We start from the raw sequence: 27,178 nt of genomic DNA, 5'->3' as shown, positions 1-27,178 counted from the left end.
CACACCCCAGGCAGCCAGTGACTCAACGCAGCAGCAGCAGCAGCAGCGACAGGCGGGGAGCCCTGTTCTGTAAGACCCAGGGTTTCTTGGATGGGACTGCCTAACAGCATTGCCAATCCTCCTTGAGTCCACACAGCCATCTGGACCCCGTCCACCAGCTCCTCTTTCCCTCTCTCTTCCTGTAGTCAGACTCGCCTCACCAGATGATCTTTGGCCAAGCCTTGCTTAACTTTATCTCTTAGCATAGGCATTTGCCACAGTAAAATCCTTGAAGATGTAGCTCCATCGTAGTGTCTGTTTCTCAGGCCCTCCAACATCATAGGGACGGAGGGAGGAGTGCATCGGCCCTGGCTGGGCTCACAGCGATGGCCAAGGTGCTGAGGGATGACGCAGCCGCAGCTCCTGTGCTGCTGCGGTTTGTGCTTCCATTACGTCAGAGTCCTTCCCACTTGGAGTTGGAGCCAGAATCATCAAGCCTGTGGTTGATTCTCTCCGCCTGGTGCCCTTGGCCTCGGAAACCGCATCTCTGGCTGCTGGGCCTCCTGTTCTTCCACAGCCGTGGTCTTTCCACATGGGGCAGGAGAGGTTTGCCAGCAGCCCCCGCTTCTGCCCTAGCACGGAAAAAGACAAGAGAGAGCCCTTTGTCTCTAATTCTAAGTAAGAAGTCGTGGGAAAGCGCACCAGCAGGCCCTGTGGGTGCCACTTGACCACAGTAGACTAATCCCTGGGGCTAGATGTGGCTGGGCCTGGGTTGGCCTTCTATTTATTAATTTATTGAAAGGCAGTTGCAGAGAGAGAGAGAGAGAGAGAGAGAGAGAAAGGCTCACGCCCCACATGGTCGCAAGGGCTAGAGCTGGACTGACCCAAAGCCAGAAGCCAGGATCTTCTGGGTCTCCTGCATGCAAGGCGAGGATCCAAAGCCTTGGACCATCCTCCGCTGCTTTTCCAGGCCATCTGCAGGGATCTGGATCAGAAGTGGAGCCACCAGGACTGGAACCAGCACCTGCATGGGATGCTGACACAGCAGATGGAGGCTTAGTTTGCTATGCCACAGAACCAGCCCCCAAAGCTTCTTTTTAGTTGGAGAGGGCCAGGCTATGGAATTCTGAAATAAAGTGCTTTAAAAAAAAAGATTTATTTTATTTTTATTGAAAAGTCAGATATACAGAGAGGAGAGACAGAGAGGAAGATCTTCCATCCGATGATTCACTCCCCAGGTGGCTGCAATGGCCGGAGTTAGGCCGACCCAAAGCCAGGAAACCAGATCTTCTTCCGGGTCTCCTAGGTGCAGGGTCTCAAGGCTTTGGGCCATCTTTGACTGCTTTCCCAGGCCACAAGCAGGGAGCTGGATGGGAATTGGGGCCACTGGGATTAGTATCGGAGACCATATAGGATCCTGGTGCATGCACGGTGGGAACTTTAGCCACTAGGTTACTGCATCAGGCCCAATAATGTGCATTTTTACTTTGAGGTTCTTAGGCTAGTGGATCCTTTCCTGATACATATGTTGCCTCTCCTTTCTGAAGGAAAATGTCATCTGTGTCACCTGAAGTTGCAGCCCAACAAACAAGGCTAAACGCATCCTGAACTGCAAACCCACTGCTAACCTCAGACTTGAGTTCTACAAGGAAAGCAACCCGTTTACCTGTGTAAGCCACTGAAGCTGTACTTGCAGCCCAAAACCTCCTTACTGAGACAGTGAATAAATCAGATGCGCTTATAACCAGAAACACAATCTCCAACATTCCGGGGGCTGGTACAGGTCTCCGTCTCTGTTTTACTCACAACATTTCCAGTTATCCGTCACCCAGAGGAAGCTTACAATTAAATAGAGCTTCGAATTGAGGCCAGCCTTGAACAAAGAATTCCTTCTCGTGTTCAATTCCCCAGTGTTTCAATTAAGCTCTTCTGCTTTCTGTTTAATCCCAGCAGAACTCAGGAATGGGGAGTTATCTTCCTGTTTGTAAAGGAAGACAACTTAATTAACACACCCCTCTCTGTTGTACGTGTGTGTGTTTCCATTTGTTTTTCCTGTTTAATTAGTGTGCATCTCTTTGACTTTCTTCACTGATCTTACTTTTCAAGCCTCTAATGTTTAGCTGAGATTTGATCAAACAAATTTTGCTCCACAGGAAGTAGAGCAGCCGGGACACGAACTGGCGTTCATGTGGGATCGTGGTGCGTGTAAGGCGAGGATTCAGCCACTAGGCCATCACACTGGGCCCTCCTGATTGTTTCCTACCTGGGTTGCCTTCCGGCGGCTGTTGATGGGAGACCACCACCCAGTGTGTGTGGGAAGAGGGCACAGCACAGTCCCTTCCTCCGTAGAAGGTCTACAAAGAGCTGAACGGCTGTCTCCAGCGCTCCCGCGTATTCTGGAAGACTTCCTCTTGGGTTTCAGAACCCTGACTCTGGCCAGTCCCTGCTTCCGGCCAGTGCCTCCCTGCGCTCCATCTGCCCTGTCGCTCGTGGCTCTTTTTCTCCAGGCTGGGGGCACTGATTCTCACAGGCATGTGTGGAAGAGCAGGTGGGTAGCGGAAGGAAGGAGCTAGGAGAGCGGAAAATGGTTTTACTCGATTCTCCCTTTCTCCTTTTTTTATTTCAGTGTTTGAACCTTGACGTTTTGTGATTTCAAAGCCAAGCACTTGACTCCTCCTGTCTCAATAAGTTTCTAACTGTGTTGTGAAAAGTATACTTCCACTAACTATTGAAATGGATGGTAAGACAGTAGGGTTGTGGCACAACGGTTGAGCCACTACTGTGATGCCAGCATCCCATATGGGCACTGTTTCTACTTCCATCTGCTCCACTTACGATCCAGCTCCCTGTTAATGCACGTGGGTGCATGTAGCAAGGCGGCACAGGACGACCCACGTGCTTGGGTGCCCATGTCCCGCGTGGGAGACCTGGACAGAGACCAGGCTTCTGGCCTGTTAAGTCTGGCCCACTCCAGCTGCTGCAGCAGTGGGGAGTGCACTAGTGGATGGATGATTTCTGTCTGTCTTTCCCTCACTCCGTGACTCTGACGTTCAAATAAAAAACATTACAAATGATCACAAGAGGGTTGGTTCAGGATAGCCAGCCAGTGGGGGAAAGGTCATGGTAGAAGTGAAATCACATCAACCACTAATACCAAAATAGCCCCCACCCGTTGCTCCATACTGCCTTATTTCCCCCCATGGAGTACATTGCTTATCTACATATTTACAAATACAAATGTATCTGCCTGACAGCTTCCAAAAGTTTTACACATGTCACTTTGTATTATGAAAAAACCACACACGCATTTCAAAAATTTCTCACCAAAACAAACTTATCTTTTAATTCCGTTTTCCACAAGTGAGTTTACAGTCCTCTCATTAGCATCTTTCCCCTGTCCTGTGTGACCCTGAAGCCCGTTCAGCCAGGCAGTGTGAGCGTGTCCCATGGACGGGGTAACCAGTGGAGGACAGGGATGCGGAGGGCGCTGGCAAAGCTGCAGGAAGAGGGTAGGCGGCTGTGTGCTTCCCACGGGAACCCGGTGGTCTCCAGACAGCAGATTCTCCCTCAGCCACAGGAGGGCCCCAGCACCCCGCTGCCTGTGTGCTCAGCCTGGGAATTCAGAGTTGAGAGGAAGAGGGGCTTCAGGGGGCCCGAAAGACTGTGTGTGTGTGTGTGTGTGAATGGAACATTTGGCTGTCATCCAGCATTTCCTCAAATTGGTGATGCCTGTGGGTGGCATTTGCAAAGTGCTAGTTTGAGTTCCACTTTGTACAAAAAGTCCCAGGCTTTGGCTGACGGGTGTACATATAAAATTTTTTTTTTTCAAAAAAGCAAAAAAAACCCCTCTAACAAGCTCCCTGCCCCCCACCGCAGTCCACATGGCTACACGGCAGAGGGTGTCAGGGGCATGTTGTGAGGCTGGCATGAATGCACCCTTGTCCCAGGGTGACCAGGGGGTGCCACAGTCCTGTGACAATAAACAAGGGACAGGGAGTTCCCCCAAAACCCCTGGCTCCAGGGTGGGGACTCAGGCCCCTGTCACCATGTCCTGTTCCCTTATGGGAACAACTGCCTCCCTACATGGGGCCTGCTGCCTGAACCCTTTAAGGGGAGAGAATCTGACCAAAGCATGATCCTGCCGTGACCGCGACCCCACTGGAAATATTAACTCTGATGAGAATAAGGAGTAATTCTTTTGTTCCCCAGGACACAGAGGAGTTTCTGAGATTGCAAGTGTGCGACCTGGGCTCTGTGGCGCTGCCAATAAACCACTAGGATAATTGCTGCTCAGGGTCCCCGGCTTTTGTTGTGTCCATTTCTGCCATGAGCCGTGACTGCCACAGAATGACAGGCGATGGAGTTTTCTGGGGGCAGAGTTAGGGGAGGGTGGGTCTGAGGGAGGGGTCGTGCTGGGATCAGGGTGAGCAGTGTAGAAGCTGGGTAGGAACGCTCCTTCCCTGTGGGCCTCCGTGTGGCCAGGATGCAGCAGAAGTGCCTGCCCGTGCCCTGGAAGGCCTCGGGACCCAGCGAGGCTTGCTCTGGCAGGCACTCCGAGCACCGATCTTTTTACATACACAGCACTGGCTGCTTCCTCCACGTGCCCAGGCTGGCTTAACACCCCTCCTTTCCACAGGGGGTGGGAGGGACTCGTCTTCTCTATTAACTTGGGGCTTGCGTTTTATCGACTCCCAGCACTCTCAGGACCCTGATTCTGGGACCATCTGTGACCTGTTGTGCAGTAATAGCTTGGTTTTCCCCATGTTCGACTCCCTCCCTGAGTACTTAGTGTTAAATCGTAGGGGGAGCAAGTGTGAGCTGAGGAGAAACAGCATTATTACATGACCCCCGATGAGACCGCTGCGAGAGAATTAAAAGCTGCCGCCCTAGGACATTCTAACAGATGACACTGTGAGGTTGCCAAGGTAACCCACCAGGATCCAGTTCCAGCATCTTTGGGGTTGATGCTGGGGAGGTGAGGTCAGCTAGAGGTGAGGCCCAGCTGCCCAAGGTCTGTCCCACCCCTGGCTAGCCAGAGCACGGCAGCCAAGTGGAAAATCGAGAGAGTTTTCTATAGAACACAGGCAAAAGCCAGGCACTGGCTCCTCCTTGGCTAGTCCAGGTGGAAGAGAATTAGAATACTCTGGAGGATTGTTAATGTAGGTTACACAGAGCTTAAACAGATCAGTATGTGGGGCAGGCCTCGTGGCACAGCGGACTAAGCTGCTGCTGGGACTCTGATAGCCGAGCGCAGGTTCAAGTTTCTGCTCTTTGGCACACCATCCAGCTTTCTGCTAATGTGCCCGGGAAGGCAGCAGGTGATGGCCTAGCTCCTTCAGTGCCACCCACGTGGGCGACATGAATGGAGTGCCCAGTTCCTGGCTTCCAAGCCTGGCCCAACCCTGGCTGTTCCGGGCGTTCGGGAAGTAAATCAGCCCTTGGAAGCGCTCTCTCCCGCCCTTTCTTGCTTTTCAAACAAACAAATCCTCAAAAAATGTATCTGGGTGCTAACGACTCACGTATTCTGAAGTACTTCTTTGAACACCTACTATGTACCAGTTGGCAGCACCAGGATATCCAAGAAAGTCAAGGGTTTAAGAAAACCTCAGAAATGCAGATCCACACAGGGAAGTCAGTTAAGACAGCCACACACTATTAAGAGCCAGGGAGACCCTGAGTGGACGAAGATGGAAACAATGCGAGCAGCTTGTTAACCTCAGGGACCCCGTGCTAAAAACAAACACAACTCCCCCAACTACCTGCAGAAGTGTGAGGGCGGACATGAGGAGCTTTAAGAAGAGGAACACTTCCCCCAAGCACAACCAGCTTTTCCTGCAGCCCCTCCTCTGGTCTTTACCTTGTCATTTAGTTATTTTTCTTTTCATTTCACATACACACCTGTACACTGCTGGTCAAGTCGACACCTGTAAAGGATATATATCTATACTTTTTTTTTTTTTTTTTTTTTTTTTTGCAGTGTAGTGGTCATCAAAGCACAACACTTTGAGGTGAGCCCTGAAATTGCCTGTCTCTGCCCCGAGTGGGGGTAGGGTGAGGTTCTTGGCACCTGAATGCCCTCCTCCTAGCACCCCTGCAGCCTGGGCCAGCCCTCCCTGGTGGGCCTGCTGCCCGAGGCCCCCTCTGTAGACAATGGACAGGTGGAGATGCAGTCTGCCACGTCCAGAGCCTTGAGGATGCTGGCGGCTGTGGCAGCGAATAGCACACTGCTGCCGGCACATCTTTCCCTTTTTTCTTACTGCACAACAACCCGGCAGGAAGTGCTGTTTTACCAACCAAGAGGCCCGGAACTGCTTCACCAACCCTTCCTGGTCCCATGGCCAGCAGGTGCCGAAGCTGGCTGCCCGTTTGGTCCTCTTAACCCTACAATGTGACCATGTTTAAACAGCTCCAAAAGAGAAAGTCCACCTTCTTTCAATTCACTAACGCAGTCTGGATTTGTATGATTTTCCCCCCTGGCTGGCCTCAACTTAGCAGGTACGAGTGTCTGAAGTAGGTCCAAGAGGGTGTCAAGAGGATCACTTACTCCAAAGAACTACCTCAGGCTGCGCTCACGATGCCCGGGAGGCTGCCACCTGTAGAACAGGGCGAAGACCAGTCCTCTCTCACACTGTCCCTCTACTCCGCAAGTCATCATCACCTGGACGGCAGCCGCCCGGCCTGCATCCACCCTCGGGGGAACCCCAGGCTGCACGCCTTTTCCCGGCCGCGCAAACCCTAGGTTAGCTGGGCGTAAGGAGGGAGGCTCGGTGCACTTCCCACTCCCGGCTTGCTCGCGTCTCGGCGTGGGCGCGGGATGCCGAGAGGGCCAGGGCTGCCGCGGCCGCCACGCGGCTGCCCTCCGAAGACGCCGCGCCGCATATTTCGCCCATGAGTTCAGAGGAAGAGGAAGTGTAGCGGGCGCGCGGCGGCGGGGGCGCGGCGGGGCTGGAGCCGGAGCGCGCCGGGCGCGGGGCGCAGCGAGCGGGAACGCGGCCGCCGCGGGCTCCGGGCCGGGACCGACACACCGCTCACGGGAGGGACAGACGCGGGCGCGCCGCCTCCCCGCCCCGCCCCGCCGCCCACGCCCTCCGGCGCCGCAGCCCGGACGCGGCGCAAAGTTTGCTCCCGGGACGCCGCGCACAGTCTTGGGGAACCCGTGCCCGCGCCTTCTCCACGGCCAGTCCCGAACGGTAGGTGACAGAGCGACGGAGCTTGGGGTGCTGGCAGACGCTGAGCCCTCCTTTTAGCCTCACTGCCCGGGCGCTTGGCTCGAGAGGTCGAGCCCGCGTGGCGCCTCCCTGCAGGTGACCTGTGCTGGGGCCCCGGAGCTGCATCCTTCCTCCAGCCCTGGTCAGGGAAGGGCCCGATGTGTAGACGCTGGGGGTCTTGGGTCAACTTTGGGGTGTGTGTATGTGTGTGTGTGGAGAAAATCCCTGGTCCTGTGTAGAAAGAGGTTTTTCGGAGCAGCCTCTGGGCCGTGAGCTCTGCGGCTCAGGGCATCTAGGAAGGACGCGGAGGGGGAGCTTGGAGGCTACAGGTGGGTCCGGGACACGCCGCTGCCTGGGTCCTCGTCGAAGATGAGGCGGGAGCTGGTCCCAGGACCCATGTTGCCGCAGTGGGCCAGGTGGGGCGTGCGCCCGGCCGGAGTTTGCTTCGGGGCTGGGGTGCGTGGTGGGCGGGCGCAGACGGGCCGCGCGCTCTAGGGGGAAGAGACCCGGGTCCCTTGGCGTGGGAAGTAGGGGCTCCGCGTCGGTAAGCGATTTTTTTCCTCCTTCCGTCGTCTTAGTCCACTTTGCCAGACTCAAGGGACGCCAGGCTAGGTGGGTGGCTGGGTGAAGGAGCACGATATCTATTTCGGGAGACTCAGAGGCCCCGCACGCGCTGCCCTTCACCTAGGAGTTGGCTGTGTTTGGTCAGGAGGAACGCTCGCTCGGGAGGCCAAGGCTGGCCCAAGACCAGGGCGCGTACCCTGCTGCTCCGCTCACCCGTGTGTGCTTATGTTTGGTCTCCAGGGGCGCTGGGTGGTGTCAGCGAGTTTGGTTTTTTGGGGGTAGAGGGAGCTTAGGAAAAAACAAAGTGTTTTTTTTCCCCATTTAAATAAAAAATCTGGTAGAAATGTCCGCGAGTGGCCGCCTGTTCTGAGTGGGTTTGTCTGCCCTCATATGCTGGGCAGACGGGCGTCTTGAGCGCCTGCCCTCGCGTGTCATCCCAGGATAAGAGTGGAACCCGACGGGGAAGGAAGCCGCCTGTAACGTGAGAAACTGGGGGCAGGGCCGCTGTGTTCCCCCAAGTGCCCCCGGCCGCCACATTCCTAATTGCTACCTCTGAGTAGCTGAATTCCGACCAAGTTCAAGTGACCCCAGATGTCACCAAACCCCACAGCGGGCTTAAGCAACAAGCTGTTGGGAGCTCTTTGGTGCCTGCGCGCTAACCTCATGAAATCACTTTAACCTCAACCAGCGCACTGCATCCTCTAGCCCTCGGTGGGGGCTTCTGGCCCCGCAGCCAGGATGTCAGTCCCTGGCTGCAGTTGTCTATCAAGTGTGGCTGGCTTGGTTTTCCTTTGTTTGTTTTTTGGCTGCACGGACGTGGGGGCAAAATGGAAGTGGAGCGTTGTGCAGCTAGCTAATAAACGTGGTGCAGGAATTGAAAGAGAATACATTGGGAATACGAGTCAGTGAGTCCTTTCTCCCTCTTGAGCGGGAATTTTTGGCTTACATTCAAGGAACTGCTTTGTCTGTAGGGAAACGGGCAGAAAATCTTTGGCGTGAGTGATGTGAGTTCCTGTAAAGCTGCTTGGCTTGTCCAGCCTTCAGTCCAAGGCAGAATTGAAACTGCGTGGCCCCATGGCTTGGTGGGCGGGGGTGCCTTCCTGAGTTTTTGACATGGTCGGGCAAGGGGAGGGCGCTGCGGCTCTACCCTCTCCTACCCCATTTTCCTTTTTCTGTTTTTAAGGATTTATTTAGTTATTGAAGGAGACAGTTACACACACACACATACACACACACACCCTCTTCCATCTGCTGGTTCATACCTCCTCTCCCCAAATGATTGAATGATTGCAATGGCCAGGGCAGGGTCCGGCTAAATCTAGGAGCCCAGAGGCAGAAGGTCCTTTCACGTGAGTTGCAGGGGCCCAGGCACTTTGGGCCATCCTTCACTGCTTTCTCAAGCCCATTAGCAAGGAGCCAGATTGGAAGCGGAGCGGCTGGAACTCCAACCGATGCTCTGATATGGGAGACTAGTGTTGCAGCTGAGTGGTTTAGTCTGCAGTGCCCGCATGCCCTCATGCAGAAAAGCTGCAGGAGCAGTGACCACGTGACTGCCCAGACCCAGGCTCTGGATCACCACCTGTCCTTATTGGCTTTCTCACGCTTCTACCTGCCAATCCCACTGTCCATCAGTCCAGCTTAGTTTACAGGTTTTTAAAGTAAATTTTATACACTGATCCAGCACCCTGCTGAACATTTCAGCACATGTTTTGTTAGAGCTCAATATGTGGCCATGGTTTTTTTTTTCTTAAGATTAATTTTATATACAGATAGTGAAATGCACCGGTCGTGAGAGTGTCATTTGCATAATGTTTTGACAGACGCATGCACCTGTGTGCCCCTGTTTCCTGTACAGAGAGCATGATCAGCAGCCCAGGCAGTCCCCTCCTCCCTATTGCCTGTTGCTTCCGGTTCCGATTCCCCAGTTGGTCCGTTGGTCATCCTGTGTGTAACCTGTGCTTGAACGTCTTAGAAATGTAAATTTGCAGAAAGCTCACTGTGTTTTTGGGATTCATAGTGTAGATATCAAATACTCGGCCTTATTGCTGAGTCATCTTCAGGGCCATGTCTATGACACAGCTTAATGCAAGGGTACTTCCGAAGGTCTGTGGAGTTAAGACAGAAGCTGATTTTGGCGTAGAAACGTTTCTGAAATCCATGAAGAAGACCCCTGGCTATTACCCCATAGAAGAACACATGGGTTATTCCCATTTTGGGGTTATTGTGAGTAAAGCTGCTAGGAGTGTTTGTGTACACGTCTTCCTGGGGGCACATGTTTTCATTTGTTGTGGAGTGAATCGCTGGAGGATGGAGAGGTGACACATGCAAATCTTCAAAGAAATGGCCAGACTTCTTCCCAGTCCGCTCCCACCGTGTTATGCTCTCACCAGCAAAGATTACCAACTGTGAAAGTCCAGGGACAACAGTCCTGTTTCCCTGTTTCCTGGTGAGAAGTAGTGAGGCTTGACCACACTGGTCCTCTGAGGTCGGAGTGACCAGACCCCGGGCCTAGCTGGCACAGCCAGGGGCAGGTTGCGTGTCACGGGTGGAAGGCTGGAGGAAGTTCTGACTCTTCCAGTAAATGGTTTAAACTTCAGCTGTCGCACGCAGTCAGATGAATGTTTTATTTTTAGAGATCTTCGGAGAAGGGGATCCCACAGGGGAATATATTCTTGCTTATGAAGGAACACTGATGGAGTACCTTCTAAAAGAAGAAAAATAACCCCCAGTCCTGCAGAATGCTACCCAACTTCTGCTTGGAAGCTCCCTTGGGGATTTCTGGCCTGTTGGCCTTGTGGGCGTGAACTTGGTCGAGGTTTCCCCTTGGATTTCACCAGCCGGGACAGCTGACTGTTGTAAGGGCAGTGTTTGCTCTCCCGTGCGAGGGGTTTGGCCTCGGAGAGAGAATCGTGGGCTTGTCCACCTCCCTCGTTGTGGTCTGGAGAAGAAGGCGAGCCTGCCTCTTCAGGTCCTTTTAAACCATCATGGCTGGTCCAAGTAGGAAGTGTGCCCTGCTGCCGTGTGGCACCTCGGTATGAAATTGTTGCATGTCATCTGAGTGTCCCTGTGCTGGCTGGCCTCTTCTGGGAGGGCACGTGGCAGGACACGGTGTGGGGATGGCCTCTTCATGGGGGGGCATGTGGCAGGACACGGTGTGGGGACGGCCTCATCATAGGGGGGCACGTGGCAGGACACGGTGTGGGGACGACCTTTTCTCCTGAAGCCTCGTACAGTGCCTGCCACAGGTTAGGGGTGGCATCAACATGGGCGCCAGGAATTCTGGACTGATTCGGTTTAGGTGATCGCCCCTCTGGAGGTGGACAGTGGGTGCTGTGACGTCACACCCAGAAGTGTTTCTCTAGAAGCCGAGTCACAGGTTGCTGGCGTGTGGGCCGAGGAGAAACTTTGCAGACGGTCATGTACACGCGCTGTGTTTTCAGCTGCTGGGTTTCTTTTTGTGACTGACAGAATAATCATTGCAGCTACCGTGCCAAGTGCTCGCTCTTTGCAGACCCTGCTGGGCACCTGGCATGGTGCAATCTGAGTGTCATCCTCGTGAGAGGCGAGCGCTGACGTTAGCTGCCCTTGAGCCTTGAGGAAAGCGGAGCCTAGCGAGGTTAACTCGGCCTGCGTTCTTGCTCTCGTGTTTCTGAGGCCTTGCGCGATGAGGCTGTCGGGATCTGTGCACGAGCACAGATTTCCAAGTCCGTGGAGCCGTGGTGTATGTCGTGGAGGCGCACACTGGATCCTCGGGGTTCATATTCCGGGAAATGACACGCCAGGATCGTGTTATGTGGTGTCTGGTTGTTCTTTCGGTCTTCCTCATTTGGCTGCCTGGGGGCCTAGGCAGGAGTACTGGTTTTCTGTGTGTTAAGCTTCTGCTTGTAGTGCTGATATTTCACCAATGACAGTTCTGGCTGCTCGGTTTGGATCCACCTCCCTGCTAATGTGCCTGAGAAAGCAGTGGCCCCCTTTCCTGGGCCCTGCCATCTGCTTGAGCGATTGGGCTGGAGTTCTAGGTTCATGACTTCAGTCTGACCCAGCCCCAGCCATTTGTCCATCTGGGGAGTGAACCTGTGAATGAAAGATCTCTCTCTTCCTCTTTCTCGGTCATTCTGTGTTTCAAATAAAATTCAAAAAACATAGATTATTTCTAATAATTATTACTTATTAAATAATATATCAAGATGTTGATTAGCATTATTATCAATTTAGGATATTACAGATTCAGGATATTCTTCATTTAATTAACTAGTGGTTAATATCAACCGATGTATTAATAATTGATTAGGGTATCATTAGTTTAGGATATGATTGATTAGGATTCTAATTACAATTGAAGGAAGGGGAAAGCTGCCGCCTGCCCTTTGATGAGCGTCTGTAGCTGGGTGGGTCAGTGGTAGACCCAGGAGTTCCCTGTGTTTTTGACATGCAAATGTGAATGAACTGATGTTAAGTGCAATGTGGAACTGACTTCCTGGCCACAAGTTAAGTGGTCCAGAGTCCCGCGTGGCTGGTGGCTCTGGAACTGGATGGCACCTGCAGCCAGACCTGGGCCTTCTGCTCCTGGCTGGACGTCCAGGTTGGTGGTGCTGCCCTAGTAGCAGTTTTTTTCTCCTTCGGGTTGAGAATTGCCGCCTGACTGGCTCGGCTGTAGGCTGGTTCTCACTGACAGAGGGATAAATTTAGCCAGACATTGCTTTGAGGTTTACCTTGCCAAGGTTGAGTACGTGTGATCTTTGCTCCCCTTCACACTCGAGTTTTGACACACATTTACGTTTTCTCTTTCTCTCCGGGGCTTGCAAAGGGCCTTTCATGATTCTCATGGTGTGTTTTATCAAGGTGCTTGCTCATGAAGGCTCGGCGTGGCAGGCACGCGACAGCCGCTGCTTGAGCCCGGCTAATGCTTTACTCTCCAGATCCCAATCCTGTTCAACTTTTCAATGTGCATTTGTGTGACTTACTCCCTTCCTGGGCTGAATTCAGGAAGAAAAATCCCTCTCAGCGGCCCAGAACCAAAGTGCTCAGACATCAGGTCACGGGCTGTGGCTGTGGCTCCCTGCCAAGGCTGTGATGGAGGACATACCTTGGTATTTTCCTGGGCACGACCTGCCCCTGGGGAGCAGAGGGTGATGGGGTGGGCTGTGGTGCCCTGGGGTGCAGCGGGTGATGGGGTGGGCAGTGATGCCCCTGGGGTACAGCGGGTGATGGGGTGGGCCAGCTTCTGGTACTTTGCTGTTGGACTAATATTTTGTGCCAGATTTATGAACTGAACTTCATCGTAGATGTGTATATATAGCATTGGCAGAAAACACTGTATGTACTTTCTGGGGTTCTGTCCTCTCTGTAGTTCCGGGCATTCACAGGGTTTGTGGAGCATAGCCCCACAGGTGAGGTGTGCTCTTTCACCGCTGTTGGTATGTGCTGAGCTCTGCTGAGCCCCAGCAGACAGACAGTCACTGGGTCTTATGTAGTCCTCATCCTACGAAACGACATGCCCTGCATCTGGGCCCATTGTACAGATAAGACAAGTGAAGTCACAGAACAAGCCAGTAGGAGCACCAGGATTTGGACTCAGACAGTGTGGTCCCCAGCCTGTGCATCCAGCCCTGGTGATGCGCTGTTAAGGATATGAACTTAGAGCCAGCACAATAGCTCAACTGGCTAATTTTCCAGCAGCACATGCTGGCATTTTTTATGGGTGCTGGTTCATGTCCTGGCTGCTCCACTTCTGATCCAGCTCCCCTCAGATGGCCTGGAAAGCAGCAGAGAGCAGCTCAAACACTTGGACCCTTGCAACCACATGGGAGACCCAGAAGAAGCTCCTGGCTCCTGGCTTTGGCAGCCTTGGCCGTTGCTGCCATTTGGGGAGTAAACCAGAAGATGAAGTTCTCTCTGTCTGTTTTCTTGCTTGCTCTCCCTCTGTAATTCTGCCTTGCAGTTGGATAAATAAATCTTTTGCAAAAGAGAGAGAGAAAATACCCCAAGGCTTCCTGAGGAAGAACTGACTCTAGACCACTTTTGGACCCAAGACTGAAATCAGCTTTTCCAAAGGTCTCTAGCCCCTGCAGTTCCTTCAAATAGAAATTCCTCTTACCTCTTTCTGCCCTGTTTACCTGTATAGGTGTGTACACACACACATACACCCCTCTATCTCACACGTGTGTTTACACCCTCCTCCATTGGTTCTGTTTCTCCGGAGGACCCCAGCCAGCAGTGGGGTTAGGATGGAAGGGTGGGGACTGTTGGGAAAGGAGAGTTACTGGAAGTAGCAGTGATGGGCACAGGTTGTCCGATGTGACTCTAAGGCTAGACAGGACTGGGCGGGAGGGGGTTTGGTGTGAGGCTGAGGTCTCTATGTTGGATGTCGGGTCTGAGTGCTCCCCAGGCCCTCCTGTGATGTAAGATGGCTAGTCGGGCTGAGGGTGCTGATGGGAATTCACTAGAGATGCGGGGGAAGTGGATTTTAGGCAGCCCTTGGATGGTCCTGCAGAGTGGGAGCTGTCTTGGAGTGGGGAGTGAAGAGTTGCAGCAGCCCTCCCCACTCCCAGCACTGGGCAGAAGGCCAGTTTTGGGCAGGAGCACAGGGGCAAGGGGAAGGCTGGTGCCTCAGGTGTGAGCTGGGATGTTAAACCTTGGCAGGGGTACTATCCACAGAAAAGGGGCAGGAGGAAGCCCAGGCTAGTGGGCAGGGTGTTGGGTGCTTTTCGGGTACAGGACTGCTTTTGGGGTAGTTCTGGGAATGCTGCAGCAGCCCTTGGAATTGTCAGCTGGGTACTGCTCAGACAGGCAGGGGAGGGAGCCGGAGCTGTTGGCTGCAGTAGGTGACCTTGGGATGGGATGCATGTAAAATGAAACAGAACTTATTTTTACTTGAAAGACAGAAGCAGATCTTCCATCTCCTAGTTCACTCCTCAAATAAGTACCCACAATAGCCAGGGTTGGACTGGGCCAAAGCTGGGAGTGAGGACTCAACCCTGATTTCCCGCGGGTGGGTGGGGACTCCAGCTCTTGAGGGCCTTGAGCTATCAGCTGCTGCTTTCCAGGGTTCTCAGCAGCAGCAGGGATCAGAGCCAGGGCTGGAACGGAGGCTCGTCCATTACTGTGCTGCACCAAATGGGTGTCCCCAGCCCACTGCCCCCTGGGCACAAATTTCAGTTCCTCAATCCTAGGCTGAGACACCCCCACGGGGGGGGGGGGGGCGGGGCGGGAAGCCCAAGGTGTTTGGCACTTTTTTGATGTATGTGTGTTTTCAAAAGACTATTCAATTGTAGGGTATACATAAATATTAAGATACTTGGACCTTACTCTGCTAGGTAAACGATTCCTCCCCGCCCCCCCCCCCCAAAGAGGTACACTGTGAATGGAATAGTTGTTAATAATCCCTAGGGTGGATTATCCTGGGCCTGAAGTGCAGGTTGTAATGCGAGGGCTTGGGAAGGTGGGGAGAGAGGGAAGGGCATGGGGGCTGTGTCTGAGCAGTTTTATTTCTGCCAGAAACTTGCAAGTGTGAAGCAAATAAGGTAAAATGCAAGCATTTGTCAAATCCAGGTGGCAGGCACGGAGATGTCTCATTCTCTCTCTCTCCATATGTTTGAAGTGCTTTGCAATTAAAAGAATTTTAGGGAAGTGAGACTGGAGGAGGCTGGGATGGAAATGTAGGGGTGGTGTGTGTGTGTGTGTGTGTGTGACATTGACAAAGGAGCCTGGGAGCCTGAGAAGGGGGCATCTGAGGTAGACAGATCCCTTGGGGGTGGGGGACCCAGGAGTTGGTTCCACGCTATGGCTCTCAGCCCTGGATGAGACTTTGCAGAAACCTGCTTGGAACCCAGCTGCCAGACGATTGCAGAGTGTTGGGGGTGGGGTGGGGGGAAAGCCTGGCTGGCTCCAGGTATGTTGGTCACTGGGGGCATGTAAGACATTCAGTGGCTCAGGCTGCCCACCCCACCCGTGGACTGCCAGCATCTCACCCAGGGCTCCTCCTTGGGCTTCTCTGTGAGCTGAGTTTCAAGGAGTTGTTTCCTGTGACAATGGTGATTCTGCTCCAGCAGGCCGGGAGTTGGGGCCTGGGAGTCTGCATTTCTAGCAAGCTTCTGGGTATGCAGATGCTGCCCCGAGAACCCCCTTGGAGTAGCCAGTTGTTCAGTGAGGCCAAGGAGGTGGTTGTGGCCAGGACCACCAGAAACGTGCTCTGGGCCACATCCCCCTGGCTGACATGCCTTAGGGTGTGGAGCTGGGGTGGCAGCAGGAAGCTGGCATTTTCTTTGTGTGGGGTAAGCACTGCTCCCATCTTCTGTTGTGTAAAACAAATGACCCCAAAGCCTGGCAGCTCTGGCATCTGCTCCAGCACCCTGCCAGGCTGCTTCTCTTTTAGGAGAAACCCTTGCAGCATATACTACCAGATTAAGTATCTGAGGGTATGGACCAGGTTGTCGCGGCACCCGAGAGCAAAAAGCACCAACACATGGAGACCATGATGGTGTTAGAAGTGCTCTGAGCCATCTGCCCCTAAGCCTCTTTATTACCATATTATATCCTCTTTCCCCCAAGCCCATTTACAGGACAATAGGACGCCAATGAGTCTGCAAAGGCCAGGTGCTACTGCTGTAGGCCCTATTCCTGAGTGCTCAGCTTAAGGAATGTAAATCAACTCTTCAGCCCACAACATATTCCCCCTTCTGTATTAAAGCAGAATTGAATGCGCCTGTCTTAGGTTGTGGACTCTCAGGTTATCAGCCTTACCCGTCATCGGGAATCTCCGTAGCATGACGGAGACCCTGTCTTAGGTTGGTCCGTTCCGGTCCATCTTACCCATCACTGGCTGCCATTCAACGCCTTGTCTGCTGCAGCTGCTCAAACCATACTTGGGGAAGCTGGTAACCCTGTTCCAAGGCTAGGAGTGAATATCAGCTCAGTAGCAATGAGCAAACAGCAGTTCCCGGGCTTGAGAAAACAAAGCACTTCACAGGTGAAACATACATAAAAGGCACAATGGGAGACAAGAGGCCAAGATCTTAGGAGTAACTTAGCTCTGTAGCAATGAGCAGACAGCAGTACCAGGGCTTGGGAAAACATTTTGCACTTGCATAGATGATACACACAAAAAGGCATACAATGGGGTACAAGAGGTCTAGGCCAAATCTCACAGCATCTGCTGTTCCTCTGACAACAAATCAACCCGCAGTTACAACGCAAGCATGCCCACCCGTTCATGTTCATCAGTAAAGTCCTGTTGTGCGCAACTCTGGCAGTCTGTTCCGCAACCTTGTTCACTGTCACCACGGTAGCTGGTGGCGGCGGCTGCTGATGTACTGGCTACGATGGTCGCCGTTATGCCAAAGTCTCTTTTATTCTTTATCAGGCTAACAAAGGTCTCTCCCTCAGTCCCAACAGTCACAGGTAGGATTCAGGGCAGCTGCAGGATAATAGCAGAATCGCACCTGCCATTCCAGCATGCTGTCAGGGTGTACTGGAACTCGGTGTCATTCACTTCAGAGGCGTTGTTTGCTTGTCCCATCGATCTTCCGATTGAAATGCCATCATCTTGGCCAGTACCCGAACTTTCACAACACTCAGCAGCAGCAGCTTGCCGGACAAGCCTCTCAGGAATCCACCTGGGACCATTTTCGTTTTTTCCATCCTTTTCCTCTTCATCCTCCTCAGAAGAGGACTGCGAATCTTCTTTGCGCACTTTCTCCCAACTTTGTCTGGGTTGGGGTTCCTTCTTTTTTACCCTGGTTTGCAGCTCTCTCCTCCTTCTAATGGACCATTTTTTATGGCGGGGTTGCCCCACTGCTTGAGGGGATGGCAAAGTACTTTTTGCCAAGTGCCAGAGGAGGAAGGTGACTACAATGAGAGCCAACCATGGGAATACGTCGCAGACAGTTTAGAATTTAAAAAACTCTGTGAGGCCTTAAGCTTAGTGTTGGTGCCTTGTGACTGGAGCAGATCTCTGATTCCTTTAATTACCTGCACTTTAGCGAGTTCTTGCCCCATGATAAATTTTACTTATGCCCCTGTAAAAATTTCTAAACCTGCCTCTAGATTTCCGGGGTCCCTCAGATTGTCCCTTGTGCCCCAAGACAGGGAGAAGGTCTGGGGATGAAATTAATTATGTCCCTCTAGAGTTAAATCCTAAACTTGCCTCCAGATTTCCGGGGTCCCTCAGATTGTCCCTCGTGCCCCTGAACGGGGAGAAGGTCTGGGGATGAGATTAATTTGCCCCTCCAGAGTTCCAGGGGTCCCTCAGAATGTCCCTCGTGCTCTAGCACAGGGAGAGGGTCTGGGGATTAAATCAGTTATGCCCTGCAAAATTCCCAAATTCCAAATTCTTAATTCAAAATTCCTTAATTCCTTACCTTCGTAGTTCCAGGGGTCCCTCGGACGTCCTTTGCGCTGTGCCCCACGTTATGGCGCCATTTGTCGCGGCTAGCTGAGCCGGTATAGTAAGCACGGTGAATGTCCGACCGAAAAGCACCAACACACAGAGGCCATGATGGTGTTAGAAGTGCTCTGAGCCATCTGCCCCTAAGCCTCTTTATTACCATATTATATCCTCTTTCCCCCAAGCCCATTTACAGGACAATAGGACGCCAATGAGTCTGCAAAGGCCAGGTGTTACTGCTGTAGGCCCTATTCCTGAGTGCTCAGCTTAAGGAGTGTAAATCAGCTCCTCAGCCCACAACCAGGTTGCCCCACAGCTTGCAGGCCAACAACCATAAGTGGGTGTCGTTTTGTTTCCGGCTGTGCCATGTGACTTTGCTGTGCAGTTCTGACTCATGACACTCCCAAGGTAGAAACCAGGGTGTTGATGGGGCTGGAGGTCTGCTTCCCTGTGGGCACAGTAACCTGTGGCAGCTGGCTGTCCCCAAGAGAATAAGGCAGACGCCACAGGTTTCCTCCGACCTGTTTGTGGGTCGCACTGCTGCATTTCTGTCATTTCCCATAGGCTACCTCGGTTGGCTTTGTCCCTCTGGGAGGGCACCTCGCCAGAGTGTGATGGCAGAGACTGTATACCGGATTCCTTATTGATTTTGCAAAATTTATTTATTTGAAAGAGTTACAGAGAGAAGGGGAGAAAAAACTAGATGGAAAGAGAGAGAGAGAGAGAGAGAGAGAGAGAGAGAGATCTTCCATCCACTGGTTTACTCCTCAGGTGGCTACAATGGCTGGGGCTGCGTTAGGCTGAGCTCAGGAACCAAGAGCTTCTTGCAGGTCTCCCATGTAACAGGAGCCCAGCCACTTGGGCCACCTTTCACCATGAGCAGGGAGCTGTGTCGGAGCTGGAATTGGATGCTGGTGTCACAGGAGGCAGTGTTTCCCACTGTGTGCCAAAGCTGCCCCCTATGTACTGTTTTTAACTAGGCAAATAAATGCAGTACTTGAAGACACCACCTGTAAGCTCGTGACTAAGAAATGTTCTGTTAACATGTGGTTTATCTTCTGCCGATCTGGACAAGAATGTAAGTTTTAGAATCTTAAACATGTTTATTTATTTTTGTCTACTTAAAAGGCAAAGAGAGAGAGAGAGAGTGAGAGAGGTGTGTGTGTGTGTGTGTGTGTGTGAGAGAGAGAGAGAGAGAGAGAGAGAGAGAGAGAGAGAGATTGACAGTGTTTTGTTTGCTGGCTCATTCCTCGGTGCTTACAAAAGTCAGAAGGCCTGGACCAGACCACAGCCGGGTCCATCTGGGTCTACCACGTGGGTGACAGAGCCCAAGCCACTTGAGCCATCATCTATACTTTTTCAGGTATGTTAGCAGGAAGTGGGTTTAGAAGATGAGTGGGTGGGACTCAAACTGGTGTTCCAATATGGTGTGCAGATACGCCAAGTGGCAACTTCAGCTGCTGCGTACAACACCTGCCCAGGAACGTGCACTCTGTATACCAGTACACACAGACCCTTTAAAGAAGTGGCACCACACAGAAATGCCAGTGTTGTTCTTTATACTTGCCATTTATTTCTTTTTATTGAAAAGTCAGATTTAGAGAGAGAAAGAGACGCAGAGAAAGATCTTCCATCTGCTGGGTCACTCCCCAAGTGGCTGCAACAGCTGGAATTCAGCTGATCTGAAGCCAGGAGCCAGGAGCTTCTTCAGGGTCTCCCACATGGGTGCAGGGTCCCAAAGCTTTGAGGTTTCTTCGACTGCTTTCCCAGGCCACAAGCAGGGAGCTAGATGGGAAGCAGAGCAGCCAGGATGTGAATTGGCACCCATTTGGGATCCCAGCACATGCAAGGCGAGGATTTAGACACTAGGCTACCTCTCTGGGACCTTAAGAAACACTTTCAGCAGGTGAGTTTTAGTTGGCTTTCACTTTTTCCAGCTTTGTTAGCAGAATGTCGACATTTCGCACCGTTTGAATCAGTTGAATTTTCAAGTTTCCATGGAGGTTTCTGGATGGACAAGACGCATGGGGAGATTGTTAACTTGGGTCATCTGCTCTTTGGGTGACTGCATGATGTAATAAACAAGCTCAAATCTTCAAATATGGAATTTGATTGTAGAAATAAAGCATGAGTTTGCCAGCTGCTCCAACATCCTGCCTGTGATTGCCTCGACTCTGGCTGCCTGGCATGAGCTGTTGGCACTTGTTGTAATTAGCTTCGCGGCTGTTTTGGATTAGTGGCAAGTGTGGGACCTGAGAGATCCCACTTAATGAAACTAATTTGTATTGAGAAATATAATCACATTTAGTACCCCATTATTGCGTGCATGTTAATGGATAGTAAAAACGAACCTTTAAGCCGAGGCTTATGTAAACTCTAGCTGAAAAATTGTCTTTTAAGAAGCCAGCCTGTGGGGTCAGGCATCGTGGTGCAGCGGGTTAGGCTACCACCTGCACGTGTGTGTTCTGTATCAGGGCATTGGTTTGAGTCCCAGCTACTCTGCTTCCGATCTGGCTTCCTGCAGATGTGCATGGCAGGCCGGCAGGTGCTGGCCCAAGCACACTGAGTATGGGAGACCAGAATGGGTTTTATGGGGTTTTGTGAGCATTTGGTGGGTGAACCAGTGAGTGGGGGATCTGTCTTTGTCTCTCTCCTCTCATTCCCTTCAAATGAACGAATAAATCTTTTTTAAAAATGGTCCCCTTGAAGTAGTTTTTGGAGTGCTTTTTAAACAAAAGGGCAGCTTTAGGAATCATTTCAAAAACAAAAATAGAAATTAAAAAAATTTTTTTTTTACAAAATTTATTTTTTAGAATGATTACATGGTGGATCAGGGTGGGAAGGATCAAGGTTTAGGGAAAATTGAGTGTACTCATTGCTTCCAAATTTGTTATTTCTTGTTATTTCTTGTTATTTCTGGAGGAAGGGGAGAGACAAAGGGGGAAATCACTCATGACTTTCCACACGTCCCAGTACCCAGGGATGAGGAACTGCCACCTCCTATCAACCCAGGGCCCATAAATAAAGGACTCTGCCAGTTTGTGCTTGGGCACGGTGCATCTTTTTTTGTCTGTTTCCCTGCTATTTCACCCGTTTGGAGAATGCCCTTTACTGTGAAAACCTTCAGGGAAGTTTTTCTTGGTAACTTGATACCTTCCAGATCTGTCCAGGGGGTCACAGGGTTGTGTGCCTTAAAGACCAAGGTAGGAAAAGAAAGAAACAACTCCTGTGCACTTGGCAGCCACAGCTGATCCTGCCGGTGAACTCACACATGGCATCAGTATGTGTTGTGCTGGGTGCCCATGCCATGCGCCCTTGCAGGCTGCTAGGGCAGAGCTGGAGTTGGATGGACCAGAGAGGAGGGCATGGGGGCCTCTGAGCAGATGCCTGTAAATGTTAGCACAGGTTCCTTACGAAAGGATGCTCCAGGAGTTGTGGACCTGCGACCAGCACCTTGCCCAGCATCCCCTTGCTTGCTCCGCATTTACCCCAGACACACGAATGCTTACATCCTCAAGAGAAACTGCATGTTTGTAACTACTCTTGCCTCTGCTCTCTAAGGCCTCTGTCTTCCCTAACTCCCCTCCAGCCCCCTTGAAAGTTCACTGTTGGGGAACTTTTTACCCTCAGCAGCAAGGCCAAGGAAACACTGCATGAGCTGGGGGAGGGATACTGCCCCGTCCTCTAGTCTTTCTTTTCTGTGGAGGCGAGTTTGCTGTCCTGTGAGCTGAATCGGGACTGCCCTGAAATGGGGGAAGCTGTGGTCATCTTTTCTGTTTGGACAGACTGGGGACAGGTGGAGGGGTGCTGGGAGAAAGCAAAAGGCGCACAGGTGTGCCACTGGGGAGCAGTCGGGGCAGATAACACACTAAGGGCGTGGTGGCCAGCGATGGCCCTTGGCACAGTTAAAACTGTAAGCATCGGGTACAAAGCTTCAGACAAAGGTGGGTTGTCCTTGAGTGCTGGTGGCTGCCAGGAGCCCATCCTACCGGAGTGCATGAGACTTTCACACTTGATGCTGTGGGAAGGACAGTTACGACTTCAAAGGCACGAACCTCCGTGCTAGCATTTGCATAAATGCAGAGTGGAAATCTGCCTCTCAAAAACTTCTTTCAAAAGGGCGGATCCCAAGTCTTAAGTGGGGGCTTGAGTTCTGTTCTTACTCCTAGTGGTGGCAGGTGCCTTCTTCAGGGCTGCCTGTCTTCCACTTGTCACAGAGGCCCCTGGTGGGTGCCCTGGCCCTCTGACTGTCCCCCCTTGCTCCTGCCTGCACTTGCCTTTCCCACCTCGGGCTTCCTGCCCCTGCTGTCTGCTCTCTGTAGCTGTGTACAGTCCTGTGCCCCACCTGGGCAGCCCAGCCCGCCTCCAGTGCTCTGCCGCTTGCCCATCCTGGCTTATAATGTGACGGTCTCCCTTACTCTCCCATAAGGTGAAGCCCACGCTGGGTGACTGTCCCTGCCGGTGCCCGGTACCCGGAACGGGCGTGCAGGGAATGCTCAGGGCGAGGTCTCAGTGCCCTGTTGGCCTGCTGGCATGCCTGTTTGGGTGGCCATCCTTGTGTGCCTGTCCTCCGGGGTTGCCTGGTCCCAGCACTCAGGGGTCTCACCGTGCATTCGTCGTGTGTTCTGTCTGCCCCAGCAGGTGCCCGCTCAGCCTGTGTGCCTCTCAGCTCCTCTCTGTGCAGAGCCACGGTGTGTTTTACAAGTCATCAGGCCATGCAGATTGCACATAAATCACATCCGCTCTGACCCTTTGGACATTAATGCTTGCTGATGAAGGCAAAGGGAAGCCTTCCTGTTCCTCTGTTCTTTCAGACTCGTCTTACAATGACTGTGGAGCACAGCCTGGCTGTCCTGGCACCACCCATCTCCTCCCTCTGCCCCGCCCCCCTGTGCCCTCGCTGCTGCTCCTGAGGGAGTGCACTGAGCAAAGGGAAGTTCATCTCTCTGGAAGGAAGCGACCACCAAGTTGCTGTGCACGTGATACCCTCAGCCAGTTAATATATGTGTCTACCGTGTTGCGATAGCAACACTGGGGTGCCCAGGGCGGAGTGGGGAGTGGTCAGGCTGACGACCCTCAAGGAAACTTCTGTTGCTGCTGTTTAGGCCCTTGGATGTTGCTCTGCCCGGGGTGCAGAGGACTGCCTCCCCAGTGCTGGTCAGGACTGGACGGGGAGCCCACCTGAAGATGCACCTGAAGCTGACATTTCTGTATTCTCTGCACACTGCAGCCGCAGAGCTCTGCTCCGATACGTGACTGCTGCAGTGCCTCTGGCTCTGCTGTTAGCATGCGGTCGGTTCTCATTTGGGCCTGGAATGACTGAGTGGCAGAGGACTGCTATTTCCTGTGGTTGGGGCTGAGAAAGAAGGAAAGGAGGGGGGCTGTTAGATGAGGCCTATCAAGACACCGTCGTGGCGTCTCACAGGCGATTCATGAACGCATGGTCCCTACTATAAGTAATGATGTTGAGAAGTCGCTTGGGTTTGGAAATTTCTTTCTACTCCTTACTAATTCTGGAGGAAGGAATACCCCTTACTCTTTACTGACGGGCTTGGGTTGCCTTGAGAACAAACTTTTATAAAAGGTTGATTTGTTTCTACTTAAAAAGCAGGTTTAGAGAGAGAAGGGGACACACACACACACGCAGATCTTCCATCTGCTGGTTTACTCCCCAAATGACTACAGCAGCTGGAGCTGGGCTGGTCCAAAGCCAGGACCTGGAGCTTCTTCAGGGCCTTGCTGTGGGTGCAGGGGCCCAAGGATTTGGGTGTCTTTGCTTTAGCAGGGAGCTGGATGGGAAGTGGAGGAGCTGGATCGCACACTGGTGCCCATTGGGGATATTGGCATTGCAGGCAGAGCTTTAACCTGTTAAGCCACATTGCTGGCCCCAAAGTCCCATTTTTTAAAAACCATGCGTACACATTATGTAAATGGTTCTAATGTGCTCTCATGGGGACCTAAAAGTACATAAATAGGCATGCTGTGGGTGCCAGGCAAGCGTCCTGGTGAGGGCTGGGTGATACAGGCTGGCATGGGTGCTGAGGTGGACATGTGCTGCCTTTATGCCCAGTGGGCCTCTGCTTGCTGCGGTGGCAAATTGCAGAACCTAGCTTCATGCTCTTCCGTTTTGTCCTTCTGGGGGGCAGCTGCCGTGATGGGGTGCGGACTGAACAAGCTGGAGAAGCGCGATGAGAAGCGGCCTGGAAATATCTACTCCACCCTGAAGAGGCCGCAGGTGGAAACCAAGATTGACGTGTCCTACGAGTACCGCTTCCTGGAGTTCACCACGCTCAGCGCCGGTGAGTGTGGACCTTCCGTGCCCCCTTCCACCTCCCCGCATGCCCTGGGTGGACAGATGGCTGGGGTGGAGGCTGGGGGAAGCTGCTGCAGAGTGGGCCAGTGTACAGGGGATGCCTGCATGAATCCAGACTTTGCTGTGGCCCCTGGGTCTTTAAAGGACAGTGACAAACTCAAGTGGCCATGAGAGCAGTTTGAAGGCCCTGAGTCTAAGAAGTGATAGGTGCTGATGAGATGAGAATGCTGACCCCTGCTCATTGCGTCTTGTGTGTGTGTACTGCACTAGCATACTATACGCTATGAGCATAAGCAGAGTGCATATCAATTACAGACTGAATGATCACTGAGCAGAGCCGTGTCTGAGTCCAGCAGGCCACTGATTGAGTTGAAAGGGGCCCTCAAGCCAACATGCCTGCAGACTGTTGGTAGTGAACCCGGTGGAAAGAGGCGGTTTGCCCTATCTCCTTGTGTGCACCTGCCATCCAGCAGTGCCTACCCACTGTCCAACTGTCTTTCAGGAGGGCTTTTCTTTCTGGGCTTATTCTTGGCCTTGCCCTTCTGAGCCAGATGGGATGTCCTGGTCATCTGCCATGTGTAGTGTCCAACATCTCAGGGGACAGGTCATGGGGTGGCTGGTGAGCAGTGATCTTCATCTGGATTAGCCAGAGCACTGGCTGAAATGCCCTGCTGTGTGCAGCTGCGTGTTGGACTGTTGCTGGACAGGTTGTGGAACCCTCCTTGACTTCTTGGTGCTTTGTGCCTGCCTGATGTGAGAGGGAGAGAGGACTCATGCCATGCAAAGAGGAGCTTGGTAGGTTGTAACCCTTGGTTGGAAAAGCTGTGGCATGTGGTTTTGCAAGAGGAAGAGTGCATTCTGCCTCCTCTCCCGGCGGGATGAGAGTGCTGAGTGGGCACTGGGTCACTGGGTCATCTTCAGACTGCTTGATCTGCAGCTTCAGTGAGCAGAGAGGAGAATGCACTTGGGGAAGCCCCTGTGTTCATGGGTGGTGGCTGGCTCTGCTCGCGAGTCGCTGGGACTATCCCCGGGCCGCTCAGCCTGTGGCATCTCCTTCTGTGAAGTGAGCAGGTGCTGGTCCACCTCCTGGGGGGTTGTGAAGTCCTGGACACCGTGGCTGGTACATGGGAGGGGCTGCTGGTGTCTCCCTCATTATCCTCACTGTTTTCATCTTCCTCATTTTTGTTTGCTTCTCCACTTTGTCCCGAGGCTGTTGTCTTTGCAGCCACTCTCCCTGAGCTGAGGATCCACCTGCTGCTAGCCCTGAGAGGTGGACAGCTGGAGGTCTGCAGGGTGCCAAGCCATCAAGGCCCCAGCATCTTCCATATCAGGTCTCTTCCTCATTGGATATACTCTGACACGGATCACACAGCCCTAATTGTTTGGTGCGAGGATTCACGCCTGGCTTTGATGTGTTCCATGATTACTTGGGTCCCTATGGCACGCTGGGTGTTGCAGAATGACCGTGGAAAACTCCAAAGTGTGTTTTGGGAAAAGGATGGATTGGAAGCAGGAGGAGGTGTTGAGTGGCATCTGTTGGGTGGTCCTCCTTCCTCTTGGGTAGTTTTGCATTGTGAGGATGTGTCTGTTGTTGCTGAGAAGAGCGATGGTGCTGGTTGTAGAGTTCTGAACACACACACACACACACACACACACACACACTTGGGTTTCCCCCTTCCTCCCTTGTTCTCTGGCTCTCTGTGCTCCAGAGGCAGCAACATACACGCAGCGTGTCAGCACTGTGCTGAATCACCGTCAGCTTCCTGGCTGTAAGGGGGACATGTGAGCACCACAGGGAAACACGTCCCTGGCCTTTTTGTGTCTGCTTCCACGTGGCCAGGAGTGGCGCTGTTCTCACCCGCTCTCCCACCATTTGCCTTTCATGGTCTGGTACTTCAGCCTTGCTGTTTCTCAGCATCTGCTACCCCAGACTTCTGCTTGAGCATCCTCGCCAGGGAGCTCCTTGGCTCATCGCTCGAAGTCTCTGCTTTCTGAAGCTTTCCCTGACCACATATTTAAGTTTTCTGCCACCCCTGCCTTGCCAGCTCCCGGCTCCCCAGCTCTTTCCTTTCTGAATGTTCTCCAGAGCACTTTCTGCCCTGTAAGGTGCCGCATGATGTTGCTCATTGCAGCTGTCTTCCTTCCTTCATTAAAAGGTAGCCTACCTTGGGGGTGGCATATGGTCCAGTTGGCTGGTCTTCTGCCTTCAAGTGCCAGCAACTGGTTCGTGGGCACTTGTTTGTGTCCCTGCTACTCTACTTCCCACCCAGCTCCCTGCTTGTGGCCTGAGAAAGCAGTGGAAGACAGACTAAAGCTTTTGGACCTGTACCCATGTGGGAGACCCAGAGGAGTTCCCTGGCTCCTTGCTTTGGATTGGCTCAGCTCAGGCTATGTGGCCATTTGAGGAGTGAACCAGTGGATAGAAGATCTTTTGCTCTGTCTCTGCTTCTCTCTTTAGATTTGTCCTTCCAATAAACAATTTTTTAAAAATCCTAAATTAGGCAGCCTCCCTTCCTGTAAGTGCAGGGATTCTGTTTGAGTCTCACCTGTACCCTCAGTGCCCAAACAGTGCCTGGCACTTAGTAAACCATTGGGGAGTAGTTGTTGGACGAATAACCCACACGTGTGTTTGTTGCTGCTTTCCTGTGACTTGCTGGGCTCCAGCCTACGGCCTGCTTGTCTGTGTGCTCTGAAAGCCTGATTTAATGGCTGTATATGATTTAATCACTT

The 27,178-nt window shown here is 52.5% G+C and overlaps 1 protein-coding gene across 1 annotated transcript in view; it reads left to right on the top strand.

The window, feature by feature from the left end:
• The first annotated feature begins 6,804 nt into the window (after nucleotides 1-6,804).
• RFTN1 (raftlin, lipid raft linker 1) overlaps nucleotides 6,805-27,178 on the top strand; it is a 173,319-nt gene continuing 152,945 nt past the window's right edge. The window contains exons 1-2 of the mRNA XM_004588381.2: nucleotides 6,805-7,169; nucleotides 24,282-24,434. Of these exons, the coding sequence (XP_004588438.2) occupies nucleotides 24,290-24,434 (145 nt within the window). The 5' untranslated portion in view covers nucleotides 6,805-7,169; nucleotides 24,282-24,289. The remainder of the gene's footprint in view (nucleotides 7,170-24,281; nucleotides 24,435-27,178) is intronic.

Source organism: Ochotona princeps, chromosome 30 (assembly GCF_030435755.1).
Source record: "Ochotona princeps isolate mOchPri1 chromosome 30, mOchPri1.hap1, whole genome shotgun sequence".
NCBI classification, from domain to species: domain Eukaryota; kingdom Metazoa; phylum Chordata; class Mammalia; order Lagomorpha; family Ochotonidae; genus Ochotona; species Ochotona princeps.
Note: the sequence above shows the minus strand (reverse complement) of the source record. Positions and strands in the feature narration are given on the sequence as shown.